The following is a 23605-nucleotide window of genomic DNA, read 5'->3' on the forward strand; positions in this document are numbered from 1 at the left end:
GGTCTTTGTCAATAAATTTACCTGTGTGCATTTAATTCATTAAGAAAAGGTCCCAGAAGACTGTCCAATGGGAAATATATCCACAGGACAATACAGAATCAGTATAATATATGTACACTTTCAAACTTACCACACAACTAAATTCTTATTTCATTATCAGCTTTTACTGATCTTAACTATTTAACTGGAATAATTAATATAACCTCAAAGCTGTAAGTTTTCAAACAAAGACCAAGTTATGCCTAATATACTTGTATATTCATTTACCAAATGCTCCACAGACCTATCGTAATTCCTGCCTAGAGAAGGGTTATCAGCTGGAAAATATTTATGCAAATTGTCTAGCACAAAGGGTAATAAACTTCTACAACGCTACAGAAGTAAAACGGACAGGAATTCCAAGAGGTAGGTCAGGCAGGAGCTCTACAGATGGGGCAAATGTGTTAATAACAGATGCAGAAATAGCTATCAAGGAAGAGTTCACTGTGCATGGCTCTCCCATATCACCATCAGAAAGGAGAGCCACACCCTCTGCCAATATTTTCCTCCAGGCCCCACCCTGGCAAAAGAATCCTGGGCTGGCTGACAACGGGTTTGAATCTTAGGAGTCCCATGGATCTGAAATGACTGTGGGACCTAAATGCTAAATCTTCCCTAAAGACGTTCTTTGAAAACCACAGAGTCCAGTTCTACTGCTTACGCAATATGTACTCTATCCTCTAGCAGAAAGAGAAAGGACACGCGCTCAAGCTATTAACTATCCAGGCCAGAGAAGGCAATCTACGTGGGGCACAGGCAAAGTCACCACATCAGAAGTCTTGTGTCACTGAGACTACGAATCCTACGACAAATTATGAGGTTGAATAGATTTATCATCGGAACTTTTTTTTCCATTGAAGTACAGTTGATTCACCATGTTCTGTTAGTTTCTGGTGTACAGCAAAGTGATTCAGTTACACATACATATATAGTTTGTGTCTGTGAATCCCCAACTCCCAATCCTTCCCCGCTCCTTGGTAACCACAAATCTATATCATGGAAACATTCGAATATTCCCCATCAGTGCCCCTCCCCCTTCTTAAAACAGGCTACTGCTCACCTTTTTCCAAGTACCTGTTGAGGGTTTCATTCTTACATTCACTTGGCAGGACCTACACTCTGATGGTGTTTGCTCACAGTAATGATTAACTAGAACAACTCAGAATACCTCCATACACCCTCCCCGTTGTACGTGCACTAAGACAAGGATTCTGCTGCAGTGCAGACGTGTGGATTCCAGCACACGGCATCACCACGGTGGCTGGACTGCCAGCAGAAGGCCTGCAGACGTAAGGAATTCCCGTGCAGAGGTTCTCTCGCTGTGGCAGGCATCAGAATCACCTGGAGGGCTGGTTAAAACACAGATTGCTGGGCCCACCCCCAGAGTTTTTGATTCAGATCCGAGGTAGAACCTGATAATCTGCATTTCTAACAATTTGCTCATTTGAGCACCCCGCTTTGGGAACCACTGAGACTCTGTCTTTTCCTCTTTCTTTCTCCAGGATCCAGGAGAATGAGCTCATTCAACTCAGTACTTGTCTCCACTACCCAGGCCATCACTCCTGAGAGGATGGGAGAAGGGTACAGACAGCTAGTACCTGCTGGATGCCCAAGACTCTGCCTCTCTGGGTGGGCTTTCTCTGACCGCTTGACACTGCCCACATTTACTGGGGTCATAGAAAGGGCAACTTACATGGCCTACCTGTATTTACAATTTACAATCAGCACCACTTCGTTTATTAGTTCAATGCGGTGCGGTGGGGCAGCTGAGTAAAGGCAAGTCAGTTCTTGTCTATGTTTTAAAAACACCGTCTCGTAATAAGAGGACAGTTGCAAGTACCCTGTAATTATAAGAGCCTATCAGGAACTCAGTTCTGAAGGAAATAAGGCAAGGGGACAAATTCTGAGACGTGATTACCTCACCCGTCTCTCTTTCCTGACATGAGTCTGGTGGGCACTGATACCCACTCATCTACTTCCCTCATAGTTAGAGAAGTCTAGCCAATTCAAACTTCTTGTGAAGATACCTTTGTAACTGCTCAATTATATTTCTTTCTTTCTTTCTTTCTTTTTTTTTTAAAATAAACTAGCTCCCTCCACTCCCCCAACTTATAAAGTCGGTAGCCTAAAAAAACAGGTACGCAGACATATTATCACACTGAAATCACCAAGTACAGGAACAGACTTCCAAAGTCATCACTCTAACACTGAAGCCCATTCCTCTGCTCATCTCACCTGTGCTCTTAGGGTGCAAAAGAAGCAACGCTGCTCAAGCAGAGGAACTCTGACCTTGATGCCAAAGTGGAATCAACACCGAGCTGTGTGGAACTAGAAAAGAGGGCAAATTCTAAGGCACAGAACTACTCAGGGAATTCAGCCTTTATTAACTAAACAGGGAGAAAAAGATGCTTTTAATTAACTGTGGAAGAGCCGTGGGTGTCCAGAGCACAGCCTGCGTTCGACGTCTACTGTCACTGCGTGCTCTGGGTGCGAGGACTGAAGGCGGGCGCAGGTTCGGAGGTTCTCAGGGGCCCTCAACAGCAGCGATGGACACTGCTGAGACCTGCAGGGCTCGGCGCTCAGGAACAAAGGTCTCGAAGAAGGAGCTGCCGTGCAGATAAGTAAACAGCAACTATGCCGAGAGCAGCCTCATGGGACCAATATTCCTGGGTATACAGGGCAAGTGGTGGAGAGAAGAGGGATCCAAGGACAGCCCAGGAGACAGGTCGACAGCTCCTGAGCACACCAATAGCGACCTCTCTACCTAAGTGTTTACTACGTGCCAAGCACTGTCCTAAAGACTTTCTGCACAATCCTTCCTTTAACGCAGGTAGGAACCTTCTAGACTTCTCAGGGATGGAGTGATGGTAGTGCCAAAGGTACCCAGTCCAGTTTTCTTTTTTTTTTTTTTCTGCAGTACACGGGCCTCTCACTGTTGTGGCCTCTCCCGTTGCGGAGCACAGGCTCCGGACACGCAGGCCCAGCGGCCATGGCTCACGGGCCCAGCCGCTCTGCGGCATGTGGGATCCTCCCGGACCGGGGCACGAACCCCCATCCCCTGCATCGGCAGGCGGACTCTCAACCACTGAGCCACCAGGGAAGCCCCCCAGTCCAGTTTTCAATGCAAGAATCTTTCTTCTCACGGGCAAGATTCTCTGAGGGGAAGGGATTCCTGCCCTACAAGAGGTTAACACGAGATGTGGCAACTTCTCAAGTCTGAATAGACAGCTCCCGAGTGACAGCCATTCAGTGAAGCAGCTGTCAGGGCACCAGGAAAGTCAGGAGGCAAGGGTCTTGAAATCAGCACTGGTCTGAATGCAGCAAGAATGGAGCAGCTCCTTGTGAAACCATTCCCTGGGTTACGGGCTCCACTGTGTCCCCTCCAAACGATACGAAGCTCCAGAGCCTCAGAATGTGACCTTATGAGAAAAAAGGGTCTTTACAGAGGTAGTCAAGTGAAAATGAGTTCATTAGGTTGGACTCCAATCCAACATGACTGTGCTCTCAGAAGAGGGGAAATTTGCGCAGACATGCGCACAGGAATGAAGACACAGGGAGAAGACTGCCACGCGACCGGAGGGATGCTACGGACTGCTCCAACACCAGAGAGAAGAGAAGAGGAAGTTTCCCCTAGAGCCCGGGGACAGCATGACCCCACCAACACCTGGATTTCAGCTCCGTAGCCCCCAGAACTGTGAGACAATTCATTTCTACACTTTAAGCCACGCTGTTTGTGGTATTTCCTATGGCAGCTTTAGGAAACAAGCCACCCTTTATCGGAAACACTTGCGGCCAAATGTGTTCCAGAACTCTGATTTTTTTCTCATTTTAGATGGTCCTAACTATTCCAATTACTGCATAACATTCCCAGTAGGGGCCTGGGGGCAGGACCCACAGCCAACATGGACAAATACTTATCTTAAGTGTTTTAGATAAAACCAGAAATACTCCCAAGTCCACTGAGGTCAGATTTTGCCACCAAATGAGTTCGTTTCCTACAAACCTACAACAATGTTTTCTTTCCAGGGCTTTTTGGATTTTCGAACTGCATGGGATTATGGGCCCGTATTAGGTTGCAGAATAATAGTTAAAATATGTTTACTATAGATGCCGCCCTGCCCAGCACGTTCACACTGCTCTCAAAAGCGCAAAAAACTGCGTGTGAAATCCTAGAATTGCTCAGGGAAACAAAAACATCCCCTCAACTCTTAAATAATTGGCCAAATATTTAAAGTTTTATCTTCAAGACTGTTAAACACACAAACAAACCACTAGACACTTGACCTTCCCATTACGGCGAGTTCTGTACTGTATCACCAGAGGGTTTTTAGAATAGAATTTTAAAAGAGAGGCACCATCAATTATGCTTCACAGCATTATGGCAGGAAGAAAAAACTATGAGCAATAGAAAGAGGGCTGGGTTATGATAAAGCTCCACCCCAATGGCAGGAAGATGAATGTCACGGACCACATATTTTTTTCCCAGTTAGGCAGATAAATACATGGTAGGTACTCACATTCGGATCTCCAGGACCCATATGTTGTCAAAAAGGGAATGTACAGAAGAAATGAAGCCTTCATCAGCATTAAAAATCTTGATTGACCTCCTCACCAGTGTGAAGAGCAGAGTCCCTCACCACATCTTCAAAGTTGGATACACCCAGGAGATTTCTCCTTGCGTTCAGATATTTTTAAATCCTCCCTTAAGTTACCAAGTTGGATGAGACTAGATACCAAAGGACTTCTAACGGGAGCCTGGGGTAGGTTCTAGAATTACAGAAGGTGTGTTTCCTACCCACACCACCCCCACCTTGTAAGGGTGTTACAGTTTATGCTACCAGATGACTTTGTTTTTTGTTGTTTTTTTCTTGCGGTACACGGGGCCTCTCGCTGTTGTGGCCTCTCCCGTTGCGGAGCACAGGCTCCGGACGCTTGGGCTCGAACCCGTGTCCCCTGCATCGGCAGGCAGACTCTCAATCACTGCGCCACCAGGGAAGCCCTAGATGACTTTGTTTTATGGATATATGTGTTTCTCCCTGTCCCTGCGACCCTAAAGGAGAAAGTGTTAAATAATCATGGGGTAAGAACACAAGGGACAGATTAAGACAATTTACGTAGAATAAAACGTGCCTTTCCCATAATAACTATGGAGGTCAGACCTCTGGCACACTTAAACACAACACAGGATTCTTGTTTTACTTTTGCCCTATGCTTCAGAATTTCTATTAGGCAATAAGTGCAGAATCCAATTAAACCTCCTTGTCAGTAACAGCCACATGCGTTTGATTCCCCAAATATGCCTATCTACCACCTTCAAAGTTTTCAGCCCACTCACCCCTGGTGCACACTCATTTGTCGGAGATCCCTTCTGTTCTCTCCTCTTCCCCCTGTGGAAATCCTCGATCCTTCCAGGCTCCAGGCAGCCAGCACCTCCTCCTCATCTTCCCAGAACAAACCACCCTATAATAACCAGCCTCTTTGTGCTCTGCGTTCCTAAGTCGTGACTACTGAGGCCACTCCTCTGCTGCTGACTCACGTGCCTTTCTGTATTGTTTGTCCTTTTTCAAGTGTGTAAATCTTAATATTACACTCTTAAACTAGCTGCAAGTCACTTATAGCCACTGTCTACTTCTTGGGCAAGTCTGCATTCTCCATAGAACTGTGCAGAGAACACGCCCTGAATAAGTATCTCTCCGTTGCTTGACTTCCTACTCATCATATGATAGGGTAACTTCTTCCCAGGGTCACGCATTTGGAAACTTTGTCTTGTCTGAGTTGCCAAAACATGGAATTCTCAACACATACCTGATACTGATCAACTAGACACAGAATGTATTTTCTGTGCAAATCTCATTTTCTTACACTTCCTTCATTTTCTTCACTTTTCCACAGGGTGGGAGCCACAGGGTCATTTCCTAAACTGTTCTGAGTTATGAGCTCAAGTAAATGCAAAGAAATAAGAAAATGAAAAAAAAAAAAGCTTCACAGCGAACCTCATTTTCAGCAATATTACCTAATACCCCAAACTAACATTATAAGTCACTTACGATTAACAAAAGCAAAAACTTTTTAACAAATGACTTATGGAATTCACACACTCTTGTGTGAGAAACTTAAATATTCAAATCTAAAGGACACAAAAAGTATTAATGTTTGAGGACTAAGGGAGAAAATAACAGAACAGTTAATTCCAGCTACCTGATTATACTGTTGATAACCACTTATAAACAGGAAAGGGAGTTCATACTTTTAAAATGTATCATTAATTCAACACCCATTTATGATAAAAACTCTCCAGAAAGTGGGCATAGAGGGAAACTACATCAACATAATAAAGGCCATATATGACAAACCCACAGCAAAGATAATTCTCAATGGTGAAAAACTGAAAGCATTTCCTCTAAGATCAGGAAAAAGACAAGGATGTCCACTCTCGCCACTATTATTCAACATAATTTTGGAAGTCCTAGCCACAGCCATTGGAGAAGAAAAAGAAATAAAAGGAATCCAAATTGGAAAAGAAGAAGTAAAACTGTCACTGTTTGCAGATGACATGATACTATGCATAGAAAATTCTAAAGACGCCACCAGAAAACAACTACAGCTAAGCAATGAATTTAGTAAAGTCACGGGATACAAAATCAATACACAGGAATCTCTTGCATTCCTATACACGAAAGATCACAAAGAGAAATCGAGGAAACAATCCCATTTACCATTGCAACAAGAAGAATAAAACACCTAGGAATAAACCTACCTAAGGAGGCAAAAGACCTGTACGCAGAAAACTATAAGATACTGATGAAAGAAACCAAAGATGACCCAAACAGATGAAGAGATATACCATATTCTTGGATTGGAAGAATCAATATTGTGAAAATGACTATACTACCCAAAGCAATCTACAGATTCAATGCAATCTCTATCAAATTACCAATGGCATTTTTCACAGAACTAGAACAAAAAATTTTACAATTTGTGTGGAAATACAAAAATCCCCAAATAGCCAAAGCAATCTTGAGAAAGAAAAATGGAGCTGGAGGAATCAGGCTCCCTGACTTCAGACTATACTACAAAGGTACAGTAATCAAGGCAGTATGGTACCGGCACAAAAACAGAAATATAGATAAATGGAATAGGGCAGAAAGCCCAGAGATAAACCCATGCACCTATAGTCACCTAATCTATGACAAAGGAGGCAAAAATATACAATGGAGAAAAGACGGCCTCTTCAATAAGTGGTGCTGGGAAAACTGTACAGCTACATGTGAAAGAATGAAATTAGAACACTCCCTATCACCATACACAAAAATAAACTCAAAACGGATTAAAGACCTAAATTTCAGGCTAGACAGTATAAAACTCTTAGAGGAAAACACAGGAAGAACACTCTTTGACATAAATCACAGTAAGATCTTTTTTGACCCACCTCCTAGAGTAATGAAAATAAAAACAAAAATAAATAAATGGGACCTAATTAAAATTAAAAGCTCTTGCACAGCAAAGGATATCATAAACAAGTTGAAAAGACAACCCTCAGAATGGGAGAAAATATTTGCAAATGAAGCAACGGACAAAGGATTAATCTCCAAAATATACAAACAGCTCATGCAGCTCAATATCAAAACAAAAACAAACAACCCAATCCAAAAATGGGCAGAAGACCTAAATAGACATTTCTCCAAAGAAGATATACAGATTGCCAACAAACACATGAAAGGATGCTCAACATCACTAATTATTAGAGAAATGCAAATCAAAACTACCATGAGGTATCACCTCACACGGGTCAGAATGGCCATCATCAAAAAATCTACAAACAATAAATGATGGAGAGGGTGTGGAGAAAAGGGAACCCTCTTGCACTGTTGGTGGGAATGTAAATTGATACAACCACTATGGAGAACAGTATGGAGGTTCTTTAAAAAACTAAAAATAGAACTACCATATGACCTAGCAATACCACTACTGGGCACATACCCTGCGAAAACCATACTTGAAAAAGACACATCACCCCAACGTTCACTACAGCACTATTTACAATAGCCAGGACATGGAAGCAACCTAAATGTCCATCAACAGAGGAATGGATAAAGAAGATGTGATACACATATACTGTGGAATATTACTCAGCCATAAAAAGGAACGAAATTGGGTCACTTGCAGAGATGTGGATGGACCTAGAGACTGTCATACAGAGTGAAATAAGTCAGAAAGAGAAAAGCAAATATCGTATGAGAATGCATATGTGTGGAATCTAGAAAAATGGTACAGATGATTTTATTTGCAAAGCAGAAATAGCAATACAGATGTAGAGAACAAACATATGGACACCAACGGGGAAAGGGGGCTGGGATGAATTGCGAGATTGGGATTGACATATATACACTATTGATACTATGTATAAAATAGATAACTAATGAGAATCAACTGGACAGCACCAGGAACTGTACTCAATGCTCTGTGGTGACCTAAATGGGAAGGAAATCCAGAAGAGAGGGGATATAAGTATACATACAGCTGATTCACTTTGCTGTAACAGTAGGAACACAACATTGTAAAGCAACTACACTCCAATAAAAATTAATGAAAAATAAATTTAAAAAATGTATCACTAGCTCATTATGCACCACTATAAACTTTTATTCCAACTGTACAAGTTCTCACTGTCTTTTTTCACGCTTTTGTCGTCTGTCGCTGATCTTTTCCCCAAGCCTGAAAAGGTTTCCTTTCAAAATAAAGATGTGTAAACTTCATCGTAGATGTGAATTTTCACACACCAAACAAACTCTTAAACAGCCCTTAATAAAGGCACATTATTGAGAAAACATTCACTGTAATTAACCTCAACATTTTTCATTGAAGTATAGTTGACTTACAATACTGTGTTAGTTTCAGGTGTAGAGCAAAGCGATGCAGTTATATATATAATGTATAGGTATATACACATCCTTTTGCAGACTCCCTTCCATTATACATTATTACAAGATATTGAATATAATTTCTGTGCAGCTGACATGGATGGAGGTACCATCCAACAGTGATCATAATTACATCAAATAGAAGCTTCTTGGGGATGTGGCCGGTGTCACCACAAAAGTGAGATGCAATCTCTCTTCACTGGGTCATTGGGGGGGAAAGTGTGTTCGATGACCCCAAGCAAGTGAGCATGCAGGTAGCATGCCTGTTTGCAGCGAGCCTCCTTATAAGTGAACACAGAGCGATCAGAATGCGAGAAACAGCATGGAGAGGGCAAGCGCTGCATTCTAGCCAGAGGCCGCTTATTAGCTGCTAATGAGATTTACACTCTACATATTCGACAGTGTGTAATTTTGAGAAAATTTTAAAAGGCAACTAGGTCCTCCTATGGAGAACACAGAAGAAACGAGCCCCCTCATTTTATGTGATTGGGAAAGATGTTCTACAGCAGGGCTTCCAGCACTTTGCCATGCATAGCAATCACCTGAGGATTGTGTTTAAATGCATTCTGATGAAGGAGGTGTGAGGTGAGCCCCGAGAATTTGCATTCCTAACAAGCTCCCAGGCGACACTGCAGGTGGGTGTAGCAAGGCTCTAAGGGTGATTAGAATACAGCTCATTCAGTAGAGAACCGCAGGTGTGGAAAAGTGCACGGATTTCACATAAAGAGCTCAGACTGGGACGTCCAGACTGGAGAAACAAGTTTATATGTTGGTGCTCCCCAAGGCCTTATCTTTTTTTTTTTGCGGTACGCGGGCCTCTCACTGTTGTGGCCTCTCCCGTTGCGGAGCGCAGGCTCAGCGGCCATGGCTCACGGGCCCAGCCGCTCTGCGGCATGTGGGATCTTCCCGGACCGGGGCACGAACCCGTGTCCCCTGCATCAGCAGGCGGACTCTTAACCACTGCGCCACCAGGGAAGCCCCTCAAGGCCTTTGACTGCTTTTCATGCTACAATGCTCACTGGGTGGGCTCACATCCGGCTCCTTTTCCATGACTATGAACTGCTAAGTGGCAGCCACGTTGACTCCAGCCAGGACCCTAAGCTTGAGCACCAGAAAAGCAAACAGAGGACCCTTCTGGTGATCCCAACCCGGTGATGATGCACCCCAGCCGCAAGCCCTCACCTCCTCTGTTCCAAGTTTTCTTAATGCAGCCAAGTATTACCCTAATCACCCAAGCCAAACACATGGGAATCACCCACTCTGAACTGGTTCTTTGTAACCTCAAAGATAGAGTCCAGACGACTGTGGCATGCAAGGTCTGCCCGGCTCTAGCCTCTGCTTGCCCCTCCGAGGTCATCTTCCATGTGCCTTCCACACTTAGCCAAGGGGGAACTTCGTTTAGTTCTCTGATCACACCATGACCTTTCTCCTCTGCTGGAAATGCCCTGATCCCACCCGGTCGGCACTTGACCCTCTCTCGACCTGAAAGAGCAGCTCAACTGTCTCTGAGAAGGGCTTCTTAATGCCAAACCCCACGCCCGCTGGCAGAATCCGCCTAGTACAGCCGTCGTTTACTTATGTGTCCGCTACTGCGACTGGCCTAGAAGCTCCTTGAGAACAGGGCCATGGCCCGGTCACTTGCATACATGACATTCGGTCACACAGTAGGTTCTCACAAGTAACTGCTTTACAGGGTACAGTGATGGCCCGAGGGCAGGTTAGGCACGGGGGTGTGTGGTGGTGATGTGTGGTGCGGTGGGTAAACCTCCAGCTCCGTGGTAAACAAAGACTGGAAAATAGCACTAGACGAATCACGGAACACCCAGAATTCACGTGCTGGGCAGTGGCCGTCTCTATTATTTGCAAGCATAATACCGCTAAGAGAGGGGTAAATCGGACGGAAATACAACAGCCTCACTCACAATTTCTTGGTTCTTTTTCTCATGTCATGGCTGAAACCAAGAAATCCAATAGTAATGGAGCGGAAGCCGAAAGTGAAGGCTTATCTGCTCTGAGGGAGTCTGAATGAGAGGCAATTAATAAAAGATTAAGGCTAAGTAAGACCACAGTGGAACATGCAACCACAGCATGCTGGATGCTGAAAACCAGAGTGGCAATTAGGCAGGGAAAACCCACGATGGGTAAAACCCTCGCCACGTCGAGGAACAGCTTGCAAGGAGCCCCACGGAGCCAGTCCCAGGTGAGCAGAGCTCTCTGTGTGACCGAAGACGGAAGCTCGACCCTGACCTGTGGAGAAAGTCTGTAAGAAAGGCTGGCGGTGAAACTTTCCCCTCAGGGTCGTGAGAGCCACCCAGCCAATTCCTTTCTACTAATGCTTAAAGGTGGGGCGAGGCCACCTGCAGACAACTCACCTCAAAGTATGGACGACTCAGAAGAAATTACAGCCTCCTGATTACCCAAGTCAGGACCACAAGGGCACCCGGTGGCTCCCCTCACGGCCCCTCAAGGCTCAAGTGTCTGGTTTCCTCTGCGGATCCTTCACTCAGTACATTCAGAAGCACCTACTACGTCACAGACACTGGCCTAGGCACCTGAGATACACCAGGGAAGAAAACACGTGAACCCCCTACCTTTGTGGACTTTCCCCTCTAGCAAGGGGAAACAGGTGGTAAACATACAGATGACAAACACTAAAGAGGAAAGAAACATAGCAGGCAAAGGGGACTGACATTGGAAGGTGGAAGGAGGCACTGGTTGCTGTTTATTTGGATGGTCCCGGGACCTGTCTGAAACAGCGATTTTTGAATGACTTGCAGGAAATGAGAAGTCATTAAGTGGAAGACGCCCACAAAAATTTAACAGTTGCACATTTGACAAATATAGGATTTTTTTTCCTTCTTTAATGGCTGCCTTGGTTTACTGGATTTAGGGTAACATAGCAACGTCGTTGAGGGCATGCACCCTGGAGTAAGACACACCAAGTTTGTTTTCTAGTTCCGCCACCTGAAACTGGAAATAATCGGATGTCATGATGGCTATCAGTTAATCTCATCAAATGGTAAGGGAGGCCTCCAACCCTTTACTTCAGCGCTTGGTGAGCTGCAGGTGTCTGCAGTCCTCCCACAGCTTCCCTGCCCCCGAGCACAGCACGGGAACTTGCGGCCCTGACGACCTAAGAAACATGGAACACAATGTCTCGTTCTCAGGGATGCTGGGTTAAGTGCAGGAAGTATGGACGGCGTCTGATAAATGTACTGTTCTGCACGTGTTCACATTCACCCGTCCCTCTCAGTATTTCACCTATACTTTCAAAATAGTAACAAGCCATTCCAAGGCTTGGATCCATAAGTCGCTAAAATAAATTTTGACTTCAAAGATGAGAGCTCAATGTTGGAGGTCACGTAACTTAACATGACTCCATTTGGCAACTGACAGAACTTGTGTCATGTCAACGGTACAGCCCCAAGTTCAACCCTTTGCCTCTGTATCTAGGCTGCCACACCGCTTAGAAGGTGGAATAATTCGTTCATTCTGGGCTACTCCATAGATGAGCATGTGCCTGGCTTCCAACATGCATGAGATGAGATAAACATGTCTGATGGGCAGAATTTTTTTTTCCAGGAAACATCTTTTCATTCTGCTCTAATAGATCAGTGGTGGATTTTTACCCTTCTAGGCACAATAATGCATAGCTTTCTATGGGAAAGATGTTTTAAAGGTCTTTTTTTTTTTTGCGGTACACGGGCCTCTCCCGTTGCGGAGCACAGGCTCCGGACGCGCAGGCTCAGCGGCCATGGCTCACGGGCCCAGCCGCTCTGCGGCATGTGGGATCTTCCCGGACCGGGGCATGAACCCGCGTCCCCTGCATCGGCAGGCGGACTCTGAACCACTGCGCCACCAGGGAAGCCGTTAAAGGGTTTTTTAAAGCAGGTTTTCTAACCAGTATCCTAGAGTCGGCCACAACTTTCAAATTAACCAAAAACAGCCATACTGGAAAATGTTAGAAACTACCATGTGAAAGAAAAAGAAAAAAGGCTTGTCCACCCACGCAGTTGTTATTCCCATGCTTGGTTATTATACGCTCCCTTGGTTACTATCGGCTGAAGCTCCCTGCAGATGCTATGCGGCCCGAGGGCCCGGGCACCGATGGGCACTTGGCCTCCCCAGCACCCAGCTCCCAAGTGGCCCCCCGAGGGGCTCCAGGGCACATTTGTTGAATAAATAACCAAGCCTCGCCTCAAGAATGGGAGGCCGTTTAGACCCTTACTGGTGTGCTCTTCATCTGGAGCTCACAAACTGCTTTTTAGTTTGTTCTCTGCCCACACTTCTCCCCTCCCCCACAAAAAGCAGCCAAGCTAAATATAGATTGTTCACAAGCATGACAAAAGGGTGATTTAATTATGATGCGGTCCATACCTAGGATGGGGCAACTGCAGGAGGCCTGCAGCTCTGGGCAGATGCCAGGGAGGGCTGGGGTGCCTCACCCACAAGTGCTCTGCTGAGTCTCGCTGGGGAGTCCGTGGGTCTCAGCCTTGAACTGGTGGTTATTGCTGGCTTTGTCATCAAAGCTTTCTGTACTGTGTCATGCTCAAAATCTAATTTTCATGGCAACAGCCCTGCAGTGGGTGATGCCTCATCTCCCGGGATTTGCAGTCCCGGGTAAGTGACAGGGCCCTGGTTTGGTCTTCTCGTTCTCACTCACTCTCTCTTTCTCTGACAGGCATACCTTTCAGCTTACATAATCTTTCTAGCCATTAAGTTCTTTATTTCCTTTGGAAACAGAGTTCCACTGGCACACACACACACGCAGGGAAAATCGCTCCATCTTCAGTGTGTGGCCTCCCGTTTAGGAACAAAAAATTTAAAAGAAAAAAATGTTTTAACTAGCTAACGAAATTAGGGGACCTATTTTTGCCAGTTTGATTAATCTCACCCATCAATCAAATCATAATTGTCTTTGATTGCCATCCTCACTCAGCCCCAAGCTTAAGGGCTGTTCAAGTGTGTATTCAAAAATAAAATCTAAATAAATAAATAAAATCAAGTGAAAACAATAAGAGACAGGGGAAGAAGCAATCAACCTTTTAAAAGAATTTTAGGTCCACAAAAACTGCCAAGCATAAGTGAAAAACAGGTACCCCTCAATGTCTAGCACAAAGATAATAAATATTCAGTCACTGACAGACTCAAAGAATAAGGAGAAGACGAATTATTTCAAAGTAACGAACACAGTATTACAAATGTCCTCAATAACCTTGTCGATGAGTTAAAATAGTCACACACCATATTATCAGACAGGACAGTGTCCTTCAGACATATCACTCACTAACTTCACATACAATTATGCCCCTGAAAACCCTCAACACAACAGGGCAAGGAAGAAAACGTGGGACATATTAAAATGCCTTAAAGCCCGCCACACCATTTCCTTTATCGAAGCTGGAGACTTCCTTGAGTCTCAGGCTAGTCTACTTAGCATGGCAGATCTCGGCCAAAATCAACTCGCCAACCCTGTTAATTGAGTTGCACGTTCAAGTCCCTGCACTGGAAAATGCTCCCACAGATCACAGCCCCAGGACTGCACCTGGCCTCCGGTCCAGACTCTGTGACCAAATGCCCTCCGTAATGTGACGGCGTTTCCAGTCACTGACCTGAGTCAGAGGTGCTTTACGATCACATGTGACCCGGTTGCCTGCAGCGGCAGGATGAGTAACAGTGCGGTGAGCAGGACAGCTTACATCATTGCAAGGTGGTGCTTTTTTAACGGGTTCCTATTCAACTCCATCTACCCCACCGGAATCTATCATCTCTGAGTTTCCACTTAGTGTGAAGCGACACCGCTAACTGCCTCTGGGAGGTGACGCTCTGCCACGTGTCCATGTGCTGTTCCAAAAATTTCCATGGACACGTCCGTTCTCCAGGAGAAGGAGAATCAAGCCTTTGTTTTCAGGGATAATGTCAACCGGGAGCTGGAACTTTAACCTTTTTCCCAGTAGCTACTCTTCTAAGATGAATAAGCAGCTCACAGCTCTCTCAACAGCTGAGAGTACAGCTGGTGGTTATCTGGAAAGATCTCGTGATTCTTTTGGCTCATGCTGTTTTGGCGACAACACTGAAGCAGGAAGGATTTTCTCTACGATCTAGACCTCAGGCCTTTAGAGGAGCCAGGAACAAAGCCAGCCATCTTTGACTCCAGGAGGGCAGCTGGGGGGGTCTCAGCCAGGCCTGACCCCCAAGTCCTGGCCAGCGGGCGGGATGGCACGGGGAGCTGCCTACCTGTGACCCCGTCTACCTGGATATAGAGAAAACCCAGCCAAGGGTGGAGGGCACACAAATATTGACTGTAGGTGAAGGCATGCCAAGTGAGCCTCGGTGGAATTCTGAGCCACTGAAAACATGGTTGAGATAGGTTTTGAAAACACCTGGGAACCTGCGCTTCTGCCATCACCGTGAAGGTGAATGAACTCAGATGCCCCTGGGATCCGAGGGGAGAGGCCGGCAGGCAGGCTACGAGCCCACCTGTACAACGAGAAGCCCTCGACGTTGCTAGAGCATTAAATCATCATTAACTCAAAACACACAGGAGGGAAATCACAAGGCGGAACAGACTTCTGCCAAGGTGAGAAGCGTGGCAGCTCTTGAAAATCGACTCGGAAACGCCCTCAGAAGTACAGGCTGATGTACTACCTCAAATGAACCACAAAAAATCAGAACAACCCTCCCGCCCCAACGCAACCGTCATAACCCCCAAAGTCTTATCAACTGCCTCTAAGATGCTGTCAGTAAGTACAGAGGGCTCCCCATACCCACCAAACAAACCACGTCAGAATAAAACTCTTACATTCCTCAAGTAACAAATTCCCATCATTCTGTCCCTGCCTTCATTTGATATCTTTAAGTTACAGTCCACAGTGATAAGAGAATGTCCTAAATGTGGTGTTTTCTAAAATCAACATTTAGCTGCACTACAAGACTCCCCCCACACACAAAAAAAGCCTTTTTAAATTAAAAAAAAAAAACCCGCAACAACTGTACATGAGAACCGTTCCCACTGCTTTTCTCCTGTCTAAATAGAAAGCATTTCCTCTTCCTGTCTTCTTAAAAATTTCACCATCATCTTCCTCAAATTCCCATGGGAATGAAAGTTCACCTCTTCCTCACAAACATTTAGAAAAGGTGGTGGGGGGAGGGAGGCACTACCACGTAAGTCCTTTAAACTCCCTCTTATAGTTTAGTTGCTTGCTGTTTCTTTGATGGGCACAATCTAACTTGAACACATGTAAACAACATACTTCACAATGTGAAATAAAGAATAACTCGGATTTGACTACAGGCTTGCATATTTCGCCTTGCTGATACCTTTTCGTCATCATTTGACATTAGGAACACTTTCTTGAACGTAACCTGGCTCGTTCATGTAAAGGTGTGACCTGCGCTCCAATCCATTTAGCAACACACAGAAATACACTAACTAGTTAACAGTTTATGAATCATCATCAAATGAGACAGTAAAGAAACAAAAATCACGTGTTAATCGTAACGCATATCCATACGTATGAGTAGTGAGGGTGGGAAAATGATGAGAAAACCTAAAAGGAAACCAGCTGAATATGTTCTGGGCTTAAACTTTTGCTCTGTCCAATCAAAAATAACAGTAATAATAAATGCATTTAGAATAAGTCATGTAAGTCAAACATTAAAGATTTCTATCATTACCAACCAAGACTTCAGATATAAACCATAAATCATTCTCCAAGCAAACCATTTCATGACCTAAGATGTGATTTCATCTGAGGCCAAGTACAGCTGGTGTCTCCCTCTTCTCCAGTGAGATTGTTAAGTCAGAAATACTCAGAGAAAACAGAGATCCAAAACAAAACAGGAAGAAAAACATAACTGTTTCCTCCCCAACCAGTGATTCCTAAATCAGAGAACAACGTTCACAGAACTTAAGTGGTCGACATTTTCCATTATTTCCAAAAAGAAAACAAGAGTATCCACGGTGCTCTCATCTTCGGAATCAAAAGTGTACATTTTTCTAAATAGCCAAGACAGAGATAAGAAAGCTGAGAGGAGAGAATCAGGAGAATTCAGACCACAGTTCTTTTCAAGTTTCATTTTTTGCTGCCGTCCTGTCTGTGTATACGGAGAGCAAAGCTGATCAACTACAGGGAACTCTGAACACCAAGAAGAAGTAATTTACAAGGGGAAATCTTGCGCTAGAATAATGCCACCGATACAAAAAGGACTGCATCGAAAGCAAACTCTGTGCCAACAGCAGACGTTGTGCATTCATATAATAAAAGCAGACAGTGGAGTCTTTATCCTTACCTACAGCTGTCCTCGAGGCTCATGAAAAGCAAGCCATCTCTCCCGCCGGAAAGCGTCTGGGGGGCTAGCGCTGCAGTCACCGTTGGGACTTTACCGCCACGACCCTTGGGTTCCCAGCCCCAGCTTCCTTCCCGGTTTTGAAGGGCTGCCCACTCACACCTCTGCTGATCCTCGGGAACCACCACCAGCAAGTTTTAACACAACTGACGAGGAATGCCCCCGAGCTGGCTACTTATAATGATGATTCACTCCAACGACAGCTAGAAAGAAATGCTTGTTGGTGGAAAAGGAGTTGAGTCAACTCCACCCCTACCGTAAGGATTAAGTAACTCCACGCAGCTCGGCAATTAGCTGAAACAGCCTCCAGGTGCCCTAACCTGAGGTTACCGGCAGCGCCGCTTCTCCGCGTGGCAGTTCTCAGCGGGCAGGGAGAGGAGCCCAGGGCTACCAAACAGGACGGGTAATAACGAGCGTGCGCATGGTTTCGTGAATAACTGTAACTTGGGCTAGACTATTTAAAGCTGCTCATTTAAAGCTGTTTCTGAGTTTTCTGGGAAGACAGGCAGTAGAGGTCTGTCCTTCACCTTCTACAGTGAACTCGGCTTCTCTCCAGTTCCTGCGTGGGAGGCTGCACACCAAGCAGGCGGAGAGCACAACCTGCTGCCAGCCCTACCGTGCCCACCAAGAACTTAAAGTCTTCGTGGGGGAGGGGGGAAGCAGGGCAGAATAAAGGTAACTGTGATGCAAACGACGACAGCAAACAGAACTGACAGGTTGGGGGCATTTGGTGTCATGAGAGACAGCACCACTCTGTAAATCCACCATCTCTGGTGTGCAAGCCCATCTTCAGATGAACTCATTGGGTGCCCTACGGTATACGTCAAGGGCAGAGTGAGGTCGGCAGAGCTCACCTGGATACTCTTCAGCACTGTGTCCTCCTTACGGGAGGTCAGCCCGTAAGGAGGTCAGCCACCTGACCACCCTTTACTGAACCCCTGAGGCCAAGTTAAGACATGTCTTCTTTCCTTGGCTAGTGACCGGCACCAGTTACACCTCTGGGCTCTTACTGGAAGCAAGTCAACTCCCACTCTACAACCCCAGCAGGTGCAGCTGCAACAGGAAGGGCTCCCACTTGTAGCAAAAAGCTAACTTTCCACATGAACCCAAACGTTCCTGGCATGTCAGCTGAGAAACGATAATCTAGACTTTCAAGTTCCCACAGGTGTCCGAAGGCTGGGATTCCCAGAGGTGCTGGGACGACAAAACAGGTCACCAGGGGAGCCAGTGACCTCTAGTGGCTGGAAGGATCACTGAAAGCTTGTTGGAGAAAGTCCACACCTGGTTATCCAGAAACCCTGTCCCCAAACACACCCTCAGAGACGCAGGCCGACAGGTCCAACCATTTTCTGTAGAACTTTCTAAACAACGAGAGAAATGCCCTGAGTTTTTAGTACTGAGCAGGTAAGGACACACAAGTGCAAAACAGTGTAATTTAAGAGCAGGAACTCTACCTTCCTTGACTAAAATTAGTATCTAAAATTATGAAATTAAGAGGTTTTACATCCACACACTGACTGGGAGGTTAAAAAAAATAAGAACCACAATATAGTATACAAAAATATACCTAGACAAGCTGAATAACAATTTTCCTGATGCCTTAAAGATAAAAGGCACCTATACTTCCCATGAAATATTACCCAACTGCTACAGGCTGAATCGTCCACCCACAGATTCTTATATTGAAGTCCTAACCCCAGTACCTCAGAATGTGACTATGTTTGGAGGCTCTAAAGAGATAACTGAGCTAAAATGAGGTCATGAGCATGGGTCCTGACCCAGTGTGACTGGTGTCCTTATAACAGAAAACTTGGACAGATAGGTACAGCAGGAAGACAATGTGAAGGGACAGGGAAGAGACAAGGCGGCCATCTGCAAGCCAAGGAGAGAGACCTCAGAGCAAACCAACCCTGCTGACACCTTGATCTCAGACTTTCAGCCTCCAGAACAGTGAGACAATAAATTTCTGTTGTTTAAAGCCACTCAGTCCGTGGCACTTTGTTATGGCGGCCCCAGCAAACTAATACCCTAATTAAATGATGATTGCATTCCAAGTGTTCATACAAAAAAATGAAGATAGAGTTCAGATTTCTGAGTAACGACCATTCTGCTTTTAGTGTGTTTACTCCCTCCCTGTCCACGAGGCTCTGCCTTGAAAAGTGCATAGAAAAACCTTATTCTGGACGAAGGGGGTAAAAAGCCTACACGCCCTTCAGACTCCACTTCTGCCTCCTCGAGTTACAGTCAGGCTCACCGACGAAGTGGTCTCCATCCACATCTTACTTACTCCCCAACGGACAATCAGCTTCTGCCCAATCTCCACTAACAACGCAACCAAACCTCGGCAACTACAATCCTGGCACTGAATTAGGAAAGGCTAACAATGAAGGAAATGCTAGAAGTCTCTTTAGTTCAAGTTCTTCTGTCTAGAGAAAGAAGTGAGGACCCAGCCAGAGCAGCACCACAATCTCGGAATAAATGCTAAAGCAGATTCAACCCAGACGCGCAGTCCTAGTCCAGTGTTACTAGCCCTGCTTCTGCTACACTATGCACTGAGGACAGCCTGAAATGATCAAATCTCTCCAGCCCCACAAAGAAAAACCACTGCTCCATGGAGCAGCTGTAGAAAAGAGGATGCAGACGCTGGATGACAAGATGGAGTATGACCAAGGTCACAGACTAAGGCTACGGGCTTTCTTAACCTGGGCTCCCCTGACATTTGGCGTTAACTCTCCACTGCAGGAAGCTGTTCTGCGCATCGTAGGATGTTGAACAGCATCCCTGGCCTCTACACACTAGATGGAAGCTCTCCCCAGTGTGACAGCCAAGAATACCTCTAGACATAGCTAAGTGTGTCCTGGGAGGCAAGGTCATCCCTAGTTGAGAACCACTGGTTTAAAAGGACAGAACCTTGTGCAGAGCGAAGGAGTTGGTGGCCTTGGAGAAAGAAGCAGGGGGAAGTAGCATCTGAGGTGATACGGAGGAATAAAAGGACAAGTGCTGCTGCAGACACACCAGGAAAAAGGAAGAGGGAAGGCAGGGTGTAGTATTTCCCCAACGAGGGCCTTTTTTGTGTTTTATTGTTTTGTTTTTTCCAAAGAAGCAGAAGACTGGGTCATAAGCTGAGGGTAAGGGGATTAGAGATTGAGTTGGGAATATCCAAGTCTGGGACCACCAGAGAGCAGAAAGGGTGCAGAGCTGGGCTGAGGCAAGGATGCCTAAGGGAAGACAATACCATAAACAGAGTGGCCCCAGCAGGCACAAAACTGAAGGCTCCGACTGCAGTCAGAGGATCCAGAAAGAAGGTGTGGAGGCTGGCTAGATGAACGTAATTGGAGCTCCTCAAGGGTTATGGACACAGTGCCGCATATGTGCTGTAGTTTCCAAGGTCACTGTGGTCAGCAGTGGAGCAGAGTAACCCAGCATCAGCTGAAGCTGAAAACAGGGAAACCAGCTAGAATCTGTTGCAATAGAAAGCCTAAAGATGGAGTATCACTGAAAAAGAAATAAAGAGCCTACTGACAATCTAGAGGGCTAAATAAACTCATCCCCTTTGACTTAATTCCAATCCACGGAATCTTTGCCAAGGAAATAATCAGGGGTGCGAGTTGAGCGTCAAGAAGTTCACTACACGGCTTCCCTGGTGGCACAGTGGTTGAGAGTCTGCCTGCCGAGGCAGGGGACACGGGTTCGTGCCCTGGTCTGGGAAGATCCCACATGCCACGGAGCGGCTGGGCCCGTGAGCCATGGCCGCTGAGCCTGCGCGTCTGGAGCCTGTGCTCCGCAACGGGAGAGGCCACAACAGTGAGAGGCCTGTGTACCGGGAAAAAAAAAAAAAGAAGTTCACTACAAAAATAAAAACACTAAGCAACCTTAATGTCCAACCACAGAGAAAATAAATTACAGATATCTATATGCTCACGTCCTCAAGGAATATTTTAAGACGTGGGAAAACATTCACAGTATAATGTTTAAAAATGTGAGCTATTAAACTATATATGACGTAGCCCAATTTAGAAACTGTTCATATTTACATGTACACATTTTTAAAGCACCTGAGTCAGCCTCCACCAAAGCAATAGAAGTCATTATGAGATTTCCAAGGTTAACAAAAAATCACAAGAAAATGGGATTGCGGTCTTGGAGAAGGTGGTGCAACAGACGGAGTGGTCAGAGAGGAAAGGAGGGGAACCAGCAGCCAAGAAAGACAGGGTCAAGGGCTACATAAGGTTAAAGGGGAGTGTGCTGAGCAAATCAGGCCTGTCTGGATTTGATGAACAGGAAGGTGCTGGTATCTTAAGACAGATACGTGAGTTTCACAGTGTTGGCAGGATGCAGTTAGCAAAGGGAGTGGAAGGGACAGCAGTCTTTCTCAGAATTCCCCACAGTCCTTACTGACAAGGAGAGGCCACGGAAGGCACACCTGTGAATGACGAGGTGTGGGTCTACCAGAAGTCTGCCAAGAGGAAAGGCTGTTTCCATCCCTTGGCATTTATTTTTTTAAATTTAAAATTTGAAATAATGTTAAAACTGCATGGCAATTCTTTAATTCTATATTACTTACACAATTAAATGCATAACCTTCATATGGCTCCTAGCACTTCTGATAACATTACCCCCAAATTTTGCTCACTATCGCTTACTACACTTAGAAGACTGGGATGGTTTATAAGATGGGATTTTATGAACCACCGCAAAGGGTCACCTTGGATCAGTATGTTCCAATGGAAAGGAGAGGAAATACATAAAAGATAATTAAATTTTAAGTTCACATAAGCAAAAAGAATTTTAAAAAAGTACAAAGGCTGACTTCCTTCAAAACAAGATCTTATTAAGAATAGAAAACCTGAATTTCAGAGTAGCATTCCAAAAACTTCAGTTTCTACTTTGTTTGCTTTTGGTTTTAATCTTAGGAGGATTTGTCAATTACTGAGATCATCTAGAGATTTTTTTTTCCCCATAAAAGCCAGTATAAATTTACCCATACTCTGCAGCCTTTGAATATTACTCAGCCATAAAGAGAAACGAAACTGAGTTATTTGTACTGAGGTGGATGGACCTAGAGTCTGTCATACAGAGTGAAGTAAGTCAGAAAGAGAAAAACAAATACCGTATGCTAACACATATATATTGAATCTAAAAAAAAAAAAAGGTTCTGAAGAACCTAGGGGCAGGACAGGAATAAAGACGCAGACGTAGAGAATGGACTTGACACGGGGAGGGGGAAGGGGAAGCAGGGACAAAGTGAGAGAGTGGCACTGACATATACACACTACCAAATGTAAAACAGATAGCTAGTGGGAAGCAGTCACATAGCACAGGGAGATCAGCTTGGTGCTCTGTGACCACCTAGAGGGGTGGGATAGGGAGGGTGGGAGGGAGATGCAAAAGGGAAGGGATACGGGGATATATGTATACGTATAGTTGATTCACTTTGTTATACAGCAGAAACTAACACCACAATGTAAAGCAATTATACTCCAATAAAGATGTCAAAAAAATAAAAACATGCTTCTAAAAATAATACAAGTTTTTATAAAATGTTCACGGTAAAATATTTGTTAAAAAGCTTCATTGTAAACAATACTATAGCATTATTCCAAATACATAAACTATTTCCATATGCACATATAAATACAGCCAAAGGACTAGAAGGAAATAAAACAAGATGGTAACCAACGATCTCTCTCGGGCTATTCAGATTACAGGTGGATATTGCTTTATACTTCATCTTTTCCAATGTCTAATTCTTTTATAATCAGGGAAAAAAAGAATTATTTAAAAATTGCTAAGAATATACTATCACTCATTTATAAAGAATGAGTAATCAAATGAAGACTCCAAATGCTGGGGGAGAAAAAAAAACACCAAGTTTCTGTTTTGTTCAAATCCAGCTACAGTTAGAAAAGAAACTAGGACACTTGGAGGGGGAGGAATAAATTGAACCAAACAAGGATGACATGACACAGGCAAAAATCTTTACATAACACAGGCAAGGTTTGGTGATTAAAACGCAGTCTTGAATTTCCTCACAAGGTCTTAAATCCTCCTAACTTGGATTAGCCTTTTCTTCCAACGCCTTACAAAAAGAGGATGATGTGGGTTTACATGCTTCACAGGTTAATGCTGTGAAGCAAGCATTAACACAATTAATGAACCATTAACACAAGCAATCAAGTTGCTAGTGACTTTATCAAAACATCTGAAAAGAAGATTGTCTCATCAAGAAGGGGGAAAGGTCTCTTGAATCTTTAAACATCACTCAGTAAACATCATATCCTGCATCTACTCTGCTC

General features: G+C 44.8%; 1 protein-coding gene across 7 annotated transcripts in view; it reads right to left on the reverse strand.

Annotated features, from left to right (window-relative positions):
• NEDD4L (NEDD4 like E3 ubiquitin protein ligase) overlaps positions 1-23605 on the reverse strand; it is a 338296-nt gene that overhangs the window by 162792 nt on the left and 151899 nt on the right. The window contains exon 1 of one of the 7 annotated variants that reach the window (XM_079943345.1): positions 17253-18001. The exons of 5 other annotated variants lie outside the window; for them this stretch is intronic. In XM_079943345.1, the coding sequence (XP_079799471.1) occupies positions 17253-17275 (23 nt within the window). In that variant the 5' untranslated portion in view covers positions 17276-18001. Of the gene's footprint in view, positions 1-5374; positions 5529-17252; positions 18002-23605 lie in introns of those variants that run through there. One more of the 7 variants, XM_079943346.1, reaches the window with a different exon arrangement.

This window comes from Stenella coeruleoalba (assembly GCF_951394435.1).
Source record: "Stenella coeruleoalba genome assembly, chromosome: 14".
NCBI classification, from domain to species: domain Eukaryota; kingdom Metazoa; phylum Chordata; class Mammalia; order Artiodactyla; family Delphinidae; genus Stenella; species Stenella coeruleoalba.